At 33.6% G+C, this 11,765-nt stretch overlaps 1 protein-coding gene across 2 annotated transcripts in view; it reads right to left on the reverse strand.

The window, feature by feature from the left end:
• Nucleotides 1-4,088: 4,088 nt before the first annotated feature.
• LOC136998462 (uncharacterized) overlaps nt 4,089-11,765 on the reverse strand; it is a 10,817-nt gene continuing 3,140 nt past the window's right edge. Inside the window, exons 2-7 of one of the 2 annotated variants that reach the window (XM_067351119.1) lie at nt 7,385-7,684; nt 7,164-7,314; nt 6,901-7,121; nt 4,964-5,074; nt 4,758-4,896; nt 4,089-4,680 (exon numbers count right to left, since the gene is read on the reverse strand). In XM_067351119.1, the coding sequence (XP_067207220.1) occupies nt 4,522-4,680; nt 4,758-4,896; nt 4,964-5,074; nt 6,901-7,121; nt 7,164-7,314; nt 7,385-7,684 (1,081 nt within the window). In that variant the 3' untranslated portion in view covers nt 4,089-4,521. The remainder of the gene's footprint in view (nt 4,681-4,757; nt 4,897-4,963; nt 5,075-6,900; nt 7,122-7,163; nt 7,315-7,384; nt 7,685-11,765) is intronic. The other variant, XM_067351120.1, reaches the window with a different exon arrangement.

Raw genomic sequence — 11,765 nt, forward strand, 5'->3', positions numbered from 1 at the left:
CTTTCACATGAGGCGTAACTTGCGTAAGCGTAATTTATGTCAGTCAATCAAATCATTCAGCTATCATATGCAAAATTTTACGTATAGTATCTGAACGATTTGATTGGCTAACACAAGATACGCTTACGCAAGTTACGCTTCATGTGACGGCACCCTTAGGGTGCCGTCACATGCGGTGTAACTTGCGTAAGCGTAACCCGAGTATTCTAGTAACTTTATCAAAAATTACGCATTCTGAAAGTCGGCATTCACATGGGGCGTACTTTGCTAAAATGTTAAAAATGCGTAACTAATACAACCAATTGCTGATTAGAGTTTTTGTTGTACACTTTAACAGAAATACTAAAGAAATTTATGATTGGTTTTCGTAACTTACGCATCTGGAAAAGTACGCGTCATGGGGAACCGATATTCTGTATACGAGTATATGTGAAGCGGAATATATGTAATATTTATAAAGTAAATCTGATTTAGTACACCTTGTATGTTTTTGAGGTTATGTAAAAAGATTATCGGTGATATTGATGGACTCATCATTCCAGAAGGTACTAATTTATATTCATGCTCATTACGTTATAATTAATAATTCATTAAGTTAATATTCAAATATTAATTTTTTATATATTAGTAGATGATTATGAGCTTAGAAGTGTATAATGAATCCTGATTTAGTATTATTTATTATATGGAAACAATGGCAAAGGTGAAAGAAGCAAACATTTCAACAGCGGAAAATTAGAAAACATCACATATTAAAACTTATTTTTTACATATGTGACAAAATGTACTCTTTTCACGCTGCATCACCTACACCCATTGAGTAAAAAGAAACAGGAGAGAGCGTTTGGTCTTAAAAGTGCGGACGGAAGTGACTATATAAAGTGGTCGCTCAAGATGGCTGCTCAAGGGCGCCAATATTGAATGACTTGTTATGTTTAATTAAGAAATAATGTACAATTAAAAGAAAATAACTATAATATGCAACAATAATACCAAATTTTAATGGCGTTTTTTATTGAGATTGCACTCGTGCAGTATTTCCATAAGAGCAATGTTAAAATCTAAAATTTAAATTTATATTAAATCCTTCGTCTTTACAAAAATTTATCCATGCATTTCTTTGATCCGGATTTTTCGGAAACTTGTTGGTGAGTGAAAATTATTTAGTAATTATTGTGAATCTACAATTTCACAATACTATACATATGATTATAATCTCCAAAATAAAAATCTCATTATTGTTGATAATACTAACCGATGAAACGTTATTCCATGATTTCGAGCTGCTGCTGTTATGCTACAAGCTCTACAGTATACTATTTTGATCGTTTATTTCCATACACTGTTGCATAAAAGACTATACACTGCATATTAATGCGTACGGCGTACGGTATGCCGCTTGCCGCTATGCTCGAGCATTCCCTCTCACTTTCAAAAAGTGGTCGCTCAAGATGGCTGCCATGACGTACATCCGTCCGCGGATTTGCCTAGTCCTGCTAGTATATGCTCTCTCCTGTATCTTTTTACTCAATGCCTACACCACCACACACTTTAGTTGCGCTTCTTTCTTTAATTCAGCGTAACAACAATAGCGTAAAAAACATAAAAATAACTAGGTAGAAGCTAATATTCAAATGAGACGATGGGTGTTTACGATAATTCAAGTTCGAGTTAGTTTCACTAGGACCGAAAAATGAGATAGACATAACCATCTAGAACCTTTATGATTTATGACAACTCGACGCTGTCTTGTATTGCTTGAGTTAAATTAATTGAATTTGTTGAGTTTATAGAGCAAATTTTATTGTAATAAAAAAATGTCAACTGCAAACCAGTCTATGAAAAAAACAAATAATGTTGGTATGTATGTTGGTATACCTTTTTAATAGATATAATTATATATATATGTATATAATTATATTTATTAAACTCAACAAATTCAATGAATTTAACTCAAGTAATACAAGACAGCGTCGAGTTGTTATAAATCATAAAGGTTCTAGATGGTTATGTATATCTCATTTTTCGGTCCTAGTGAAACTAACTCGAACTTGAATTATCGTAAACACCCGATGTGATTGGTCGGCGCAAATTACGCTTACGCAAGTTACGCCGCATGTGACGGCACCCTTATTTTGTTTATTGTGCGCAGGATCTGACTTTCATTTCTCACACATACGCAAATATTGAGTTCTATGTGTGGTGATTACTAAACGAATATGGCGGCCCCCCCGCCGCAAATGTGCTCCACGGTACAGCTTGTGCTCCGTCCCTCTATTCCTTAAGGCGGGAGCACAGACTTTTGCATAAAGCATAACGCATAAGCATAAGGAAATTGATTGGTCCGTTTCCTTATGCATTTGCTTATGCTTATATATAGACCAATCAATTTCCTTATGCTTATGCGTTATGCTTTATGTAAAAGTCTGTGCTCCGGCCTTTAGTCCGTGATGTATACATATTAGTGGCTGCGAGAAACGAAACGCAGAACCAGTAAATTTCACTGCTGCCAACTGAACTATTTTTACTGGCAGTAACCAAACCTATTTTCGAACACACTAAACAAGTTGCATGCAGACCACGGTGTAAGAATATAAGGTGATTTCACGGCAACAAATTTTTGTGATTTTCCTGTCATTGTTCCACATTGAACCGCTAGATGGCTACGTGTTGAGGGACTTTATGGGTGTTTACGATAATTCAAGTTCGAGTTATAGCGTTTTCGATTATACAGGATTTGAACGACCCAGGGTTGATCAATCACTATTTTACTATAAATGCAAGTCTTTCATTGGTGGAGAGGTTGCAATGACGTCATTAACCAACCCTGGGTCGTTCAAATCCTGTATAATCGAAAACGCTATTAGTTTCACTAGGACCGAAAAATGAGATAGACATAACCATCTAGAATCTTTATGATTTATGACAACTCAACGCTGTCTTGTATTGCTTGAGTTAAATTAATTGAATTTGTTGAGTTTATAGAGCAAATTTTATTGTAATAAAAAAATGTTAACTGCAAATCAATCTATGAAAGAAACAAATAATGTTGGTATGTATGTTGGTATACCTCTTTAATAGATATAATTATATATATATGTATATAATTTTATATTTATTAAACTCAACAAATTCAATGAATTTAACTCAAGCAATACAAGACAGCGTTGAGTTGTCATGAATCATAAAGGTTCTAGATGGTTATGTATATCTCATTGTCGGTCCTAGTGAAACTAACTCGAACTTGAATTATCGTAAACACCCTATATATATATATATATATATATATATATATATATATAAATTTTATTAAAATTTTATTGTCCTGCGGAACTTAATTATAAATATTTATTTTCTTAAAAAAACTTAATTTTCTATAAAGACTGGAATACATTATTAATTATTTTTTCTGCAAATTTAACTAAGAATAATTTGTTATAAAAAAATAAAAAAATATTTTGTCAGTAATATATATTTTTATACACAATGTTAAAAGTTTTATTTAAAAAAATTTGTATTATTTAGGACTATAATTATATATAGATGTGCTTTAGAGATTCATCATCTATCCTTTTCTATCTACATCTATCCATATCTTTTATTCTTTTTTACTTGGGATTTTGCACCAACGTGACATCTTGTGTGACATGCCTTAACTATGACATCTTGATCACAGATTTTTTGATAGAATACAGGGTGTTTACGATAATTCAAATTCGAGTTAGTTTCACTAGGGCCAAAAAATGAGATAGATATAACCATCTAGAACCTTTATGATTTATGACAACTCGACGCTGTCTTGTATTGCTTGAGTTATATTCATTGAATTTATTGAGTTTATTGAGCAAATTTTATTGTAATAGAAAAATGTCATTTATTATTATTATTAATTATATTATTATTAATTTATTAAAGAGGTATACCAACATACATACCAACATTATTTGTTTCTTTCATAGACTGATTTGCAGTTGACATTTTTCTATTACAATAAAATTTGCTCAATAAACTCAACAAATTCAATGAATTTAACTCAAGCAATACAAGACAGCGTCGAGTTGTCATGAATCATAAAGGTTCTAGATGGTTATGTCTATCTCATTTTTCGGTCCTAGTGAAACTAACTCGAACTTGAATTATCGTAAACACCCACAATGGTCGTGAAATCACCTTATATTCTTACACCGTGATGCAGACTCGTCTGATGCAGGCTTTTTCATATAAGCGTGGCATAGGAGAGAGAGACAAAGAAATACAGTGGATTTATTTGGTCTCTTTTTTTTGTAGGTTGATAGAAAGCCTTTATTTTTTATATACATATGTGTAGAGTATACATAAATATAAACATTTACAGAATTCAGTGAAGAGAGTCTACAACAGAAAGAGATAAAACAATTCGAATGATCTTTTTGTCGGATTGCATCTTAAGCAGCACGGCGCTTCTTAATTTGTATAGAGTTCAAGGAATTTATGTAAACATTTAAAATATAATATAAATAATTTTCAACCAATTTTTTTCATTTAATAAAAATTGCCAAATAACTTTTTTATTGCTTTGTAATCAAAGTGGGGTGTTCCCGTAAAGTCCAATTCATAAAGACAACGGTATGTAACAGCATATATATGGGCACTATCAAATTCTAAAAATTCTATAAATGAATTTTTAGGCACATCATACTTCTAAAAATTTTTAAAACCATTAATAATAATTCACTAGTAAAGTACAAAATACAAAAAAATTTGAAAATAATACAAACTTGAATGGCAACACTCTGTCTCTGATCCCATAGAACACACACAGAATGTCCCGTCATAAAAGTGTACATATTATCTGATGAGCAACAAAATGAATGTTCATATTGCGAAGAATTCCATGTACGTACAAAATCGGATACTCTGAAATCACAGTAGCAAATATAAAGAAATTGAATGGCTAATTAATATCAACAATAAGATTTATTACCTCATATCCATTTTTTTAATAGATTGATCAAAACACATGAGAACAGTGTGAGGATCCTCCCATAGTAGTTGGCGAAAAAGACCTTCACAATTTTTATCCATTACCAGATCACTAAAATTGCTTTACATTAGCATGGTGTATATTTTAATCCAAATATACATAAACACCTATGTTCCGTCCAGCGAGAAAAAGATCCATGGTTAGGACGAAAACTCGTTTGTTTCGCTCAGGTCTCCCCTCACGGAATGCTTAGAAAACCCCCAATTCCACACAACTGTACTGCTTGTGCAGCTTGCCAGTGCCAGCGGGTGGCGCAACGCTCTTCCCACTTTGACTGCTATGCTTCTATGCGCAGACCGTGAATTTTTCTTTCGCTGGACAGGGTATAGCAAGATCTATAGAAAGAAAGTTACCTCAGTAAAACCAGTTGATGGCGAGGGACGATAAAGTAAGGGGGGCGCTAGAAACAGCTTGATGGCGAGGGGCGATGAAGAAAGGGGAGAGCATGATGATCTCATCGACAAACAGTAGCTGTCTGAGATAGCTTCTGTTCGCCGATGAGATCATTATTGCCCCTCTTGCCGCTCGCCCCTCTCTGCATTTGCCCCTCCTGCTGCTCGTCCCTCTTTGCGCATGAGGTAACCTTCTCTCTATAGATCTTGGGCGGTATTCATAGTCCGTTCTTATATTCAAGATCGTCTTAAGAACGAACTTATATTCGCTCTCTTCGTCAGACACAATCTATGTGTGACGAAGAGAGCGAATATAAGTCCGTGCTTAAGACGATTTTAAATATAAGAACGGACTATGAATACCGCCCCTTGAGGGTATAGTCTTATATACGGGCATAATGGCCGTATTAGACTACACATTGAAGATTGCTATTAAAGATTGAAAATTGAAATTTGACCAATCAGGATAAAGAACTTTTGGCTTTTTTTGTTTTGATTGGTTAAATTCAATCTTTAATTTTCAATCTTTAATACGTAGTCTAATATGGGCTTAACGGCGGATGCTTCCAGGATGAACGAAGGAAAGATAAATTTTTAATCTCTTTCATTCCCACGCTTTTCACTCATTATTGGGATAGAAAGTCAGCAGTCTATACCTTATAGATATACAGACAGGCCAAAAGTTTTTACGCTCGATTCGTAGGTATTGCTCCAATTGTACATTCAGTCACATGAATGTTTTAACACATGAACTTGAACGAGTGTAAATTTCACAAGCAAATTTAAATGTGCCTTGACACTCGTTGACAAATTCATGTGTAAGGGCCATCCAGACAAACTTACATGATTCAGGTCCATAAGCAAATGCATAAGAAAATGGACTAATCAATTTTTTTTAAGCGTATGTTTATGCGACTACGCATGTTTGTCTGGATAGGCCCTAAGGCATTCCTGTGACTGGTGTGTACCTACTACGCCAAACACAGTCAAAAGTTTCGAACTTCACTATGTCAAAGGACAGCAATACACGACATGTAGTTCTCTCTCGCGACAAGCGATTCAGTGCCCTGTATATATAGCTTAGTACTCACTAACAAGGAAGGTTCAATAACCCAGAAATTCTAAAAAATCTGAAACTTTGAAGAAATATAATACATATGAACCTAATCAAAAATTTAATTTTTGTTTTAACTAAAAAATAATTCTAGGAGTGGAAACACTCTTTAAAAAAATCTGATTTTTCGCAGGGTATTTCCCTCTCTAGAATTACTATTTGCCAAAACAAGAAATAGTTTTTTGGTTTGGTTCATATATTATATTTCTGCAGTTTCAGATTTTTTAGAATTTTTGGGTTATGAAATCGTCCTTGTAAGTTATAATTACAAATGTTATTAAATCGAATCATATAATAGTGTCTGTATAAACATAGTCAATGTTTAATCCAACATTTGTAGAAACTGATCAATTAATTGAAATATAACTTACCTTTTTTCAATATCGTAAATTAGGAACGATGATAAATGTTTATTATAACTATAGCAACCAGCAGCAAATTTTGTTCCTATAGGGTCAAATGAGATTGATTTCACACGAGAATTGTTTTCAAATCCTTCCTCGCCGACTCCACAATATATTTCGTTTTTTTTCGTACAACCTGTTTTATCGTCTGTATATTTCAGTAACTGCAAAAACAAACTTTTTACATACTACATTAACATAGCATTATTCCAATTTCTCTTGAATCTTACCTTTATTAAATTCTTAGAAGCTGTTATAATGTGTTGTGATGTTGCGTCAATGCTTTCAATTATTGTATTTACATCATGTATTTCTGAATATTTAAGATCATTTCTTCTATCCTTCTCTGATTCAATTCTCCAGTGTTTAATAATACCATTTCTGCAAGAATTTTTGTCAAAAATAAAAAAAAGGAATAAACATAAAATACAGTTCATAAATAAATACTCACAGGTCGCCACTTATAATATAATCATCGCAAAGAGCAATAGATGTAACAAAAGTGTTATTATTTCCCACAATCTTTTCATCCTTTTTAATGGTACCGTCCTTTGCGCGATTATAAGCAAGAACATTATCATTTTTACAAAACCAAACCGTATTTTTAGTCATTTGTAGGCATTTATTAGCTCGATAACCTCCATATATTTCCTTTATTGTTTCAGTAATATTACTTTTTTTATATGTCGTATATATCCAATTGTAATATGTAGTAAATATAGAATTATATGAAGATAATTCTGGTTTACATCTGTAAAAGTAAATAAGACGTGTTTTTCAATGTGATCTTATGTAAAATCGTGAATATTCTATATTCCTGAAATATGTAAATATTAAAATGTATTTTAAACAGATATAATTAAAAAATTGAAACAAGTTTTGTATAATTGAAAAAAAGATAAAAAGTTGCGACTTAACGTTAATATGTGAAATAGTTTTATCGACAAATATTGTATTACATTAGAAAGAAAGTATGTTTATTAGAAACACTTTTCTATTAATTTTTTTAATTGGACAATTTTAGATTAATTTAGAAGTAATAAATGATGTCATTGCATTGTCTCCGTCAATAAAAAAATGGAATATAGGCCTAGTTTACATCGTCAAAACGTTGATACGCGTATTAAGTTTGGTGAGCACCAATGCTTTAGTACGGATGCTTTTACATCCCAAGATCTATAGAGAAAAGGTTACCTCATACGCAAAAAGGGACGAGCGGCAAAAGGGGTAAATGCATAAAGGGGCGAGCGGCAAGTAGGGCAAATGCAGAGAAGGGCGAGAGAGGCAATGATGATGTCATCTGCAAACAAAAGCTATCTCAGACAGCTACTGTTCGCAGATGAGATCATCATGCTCTCCCCTTCCTTCATCGCCCTTCGCCAACAAGCTGTTTCTAGCTCTCCCCTTACTTCATCGCCTCTCGCCATAAGTTGTTTCTAGCTCCCCCCTTCCTTCATCGTCCCTCGCCAACAACCGGCTTTACTGAGGTAACCTTCTCTCTATAGATCTTGTTTACATCCAACGTACTAAAGGGGAAAAAATAATACGAATTTAATTCATGTTGATTGCCTTTTAGTGGTGGTATTTGGAATTGCAATTTGCTTGAGTTTATTTTTGTTTTGTAAGCAGAGTATATTATTTATTTGAATAAAGACGAGAAAATAGGAATAATAATAGTATGTAAAAGTGTATGGCCAGATTTTAAATGTTTCATAATTTACAATATAGTCGAAGAAGACGCATAATGATTACGATAAGTAATCATCTCTCCCATTTACTCCTTTTCTACAAGACATTCTAATATAATATTGTTTGAAAGAGACCAGAGGTTAATGATAATACCGGTTTTAATTGAGGTTATGCTTAATGCTAGATTTCCTCCAAAATGCGTTTTGTGCGTTTACATCGTCATTTGTATCATTCTTCTTTGATACGCGTATCAGTTTAGTACGATACTACTACTTGATACGCTCGTACCAAATTGATCCGGCAGTGTTTACATCGTACGTACTAAATATTTAGTACAAATTTGGTACGAATATAGTACCTGATGAGAGGGGTTTAACTGCCTACATTCCCATTTGCCAACAACTTCGTTTGCCCACAACATTTTGCCGACAGCTTCAATTGCCGACATTCCCGATTGCCTACAGAGCGATTGCCTACAAGCATTATTGCGCACATTTAAAAATTAAAAATACAAACGTACGTTTGCACACAAGACATTATTGCACACATACACATTGCACACATGACATTATTGCGCACATACACATTGCACACATAATATTATTACGCACATTTAAAAATTAAAAATACAAACGTACGTTTGCACACAAGACATTATTGCACACATACACATTGCGCACATGACATTATTGCGCTTTGTGTAGAAACTCGTAAACCCATGTTGAACCTCGCTTTGTTTGAAATTTCACGCGCAGGCGGCGGAGGACTTCGCCCCTACGGGGCGAAACCTCTCCCCCGCGTAAAACAAATAACAAATCCTACTCAGGTTATACCTAACAAGATAAACCTAACAAGGTTAACCAAGGTTCACAAACAAAGTTGTGAACCTATGTTGAACCTCGTTTTGCATGGAAAAATATGCGCAATAATATTATGTGTGCAATGTGTATGTGCGCAATAATGTCATGTGTGCAATGTGTATGTGTGCAATAATGTCTTGTGTGAAACGTACGTTTGTATTTTTAATTTTTAAATGTGCGCAATAATATTATGTGTGCAATGTGTATGTGCGCAATAATGTCATGTGTGCAATGTGTATGTGCGCAATAATGTCATGTGTGCAATGTGTATGTGCGCAATAATATCATGTGTGCAATGTGTATGTGTGCAATAATGTCTTGTGTGCAAATGTACGTTTGTATTTTTAATTTTTAAATGTGCGCAATAATGCTTGTAAGCTATCGCTCTGTAGGCAATCGGGAATGTCGGCAATTGAAGCTGTCGGCAAAATGTTGTGGGCAAACGAAGCTGTTGGCAAATGGGAATGTAGGCAGTTGAGACCCTCCCTACCTGATACACGTATCAAGTGCACGATGTAAATTAGGCCAATTGTAAAAAATCTGTTCGACAGGCAACGTGATAAAAAGAAAATTCTAGAACACCCTTATAAAAATATTTTTCTAAAAATATAACAAAATTTTGCTGAAATATATTTGAAAATCTTTCTCAATTAACCCCATTTCATTATCATTTCATCAATATTTCAGTAAAAATTCAGTAAAAAAATCTTATTTTTTTGTTTATATTAAAGTACTTTTTATGAAATTTAATTATGTATTTAGTTCAGAAAAATTTACTCAGCACTGTTCATTGTAGTTCATTAAAATGCATACAATAAGAGAAAAAAAATACACTGTAGTAACTCAGTCAACACCGAATATCTATTACATTACATCTATGTTATAATTTCGTACTCAACAATGTAAATGCAATATAACACCATGCGCTCTTCAAGGCTTAGTTTACACCGATTGTTTAGTACGTGTACCAAGTACTAAATCTGCTTCTTTGATTGGTGTGGATTTTACACTAAACGATTTATATTTATCGGAGAAGCAGATTTAGTACTTGGTACGCGCATTAAACAATCAATTTGAACTAAGCTAGTATGCTATACAGCTCAATGGTTCTGCCGGCCGACGAGTCGCGTTGGAGGAAAAAGCGTTCGACGGAGAGATCGGTTCGCGAACCACATTTCGTTAGCCTTGTTTTAGAATAATGCTCGGAATTAGTTGAGTCAGTCGATATCTGTGATTGACGCTCTTTTTTCTCCTTATCGCGCGTGCCTCAGCCACTAGAACCAGCGACGCCGACATGTTTTTTTTGTGTGATTTTCCCAGTAGGCCTACTCCACTGAAGACAAGAAATAACGAATTCTTAATTTAGAAAAATAAAATATGAAAAAGATTAGATTTTCTTGGCCTTTTATGGGCGATATTCATAGTTCTTTCTTATTCTAGGATTATCTTAAAATACTGTCTTAAGATACTAATATGGCTTTCTGATTGGTTCATAGTATCTTAGAACCATACTTAATCATACTTAGGGCCGGTTGTTCCAACTTCTTAAAAGGTTTATCTGTCAGTTATTTATTAATAAATATTAGTAATCTTTATTCAGTAATTAGAATACCAAGTAAAATTATCTCTATCGTTATTACCAAGATGTAATTTTACTTGGTATTTCAAGTATTGAGTAAGAATTATTGATATTTATTAATAAATAACTGACGAATGTTTATTCGTCCAACCTACCAAGAAGTTGGAACAACCGGCCCTTAAAGATAAAAACAGATTATGGCCGGTATTCATAGTCCGTTCTTATATTTAAGATCGTCTTAAGAAAAAACTTATATTCGCTCTCTTTGACAGACACAATCTGTACTAAATCTGTACTAAAAAAAAGGAAAAAAAAAATCCGCGTCAGCAATAGTACCTCATGGGTGACGTGGAAATCTATTGAAACATTTTAACATAATAAATTTAAAAATAGAAAAATATTTTAAATAAATTTTAATAAATTTCAATAATCAAGAGAGAAAAACCCACTCATAATTGAATAGTGTCATTCCTAACGCTCGGCGCTGGTCCTAGTAGAGCACTAAAGATACTGGTATTCTCGTCTGCGTCATTTTTCTCCCATTCCTCCACTCCTTGCCCTTTCGTCTGCTAAGCTGCTTAGAAGACATAACCTAATTATTATAAACTTCTCAGCTCATTGACAAAGGGGAGAGAGGGCAAGGAGTGAGGGAATGGGAAAAAAATGACGCAGACGAGAATATTCACGTTTATAGTGCCTTAGAC

Source organism: Linepithema humile, chromosome 3 (genome assembly GCF_040581485.1).
Source record: "Linepithema humile isolate Giens D197 chromosome 3, Lhum_UNIL_v1.0, whole genome shotgun sequence".
Classification (NCBI taxonomy): Eukaryota; Metazoa; Arthropoda; class Insecta; order Hymenoptera; family Formicidae; genus Linepithema; species Linepithema humile.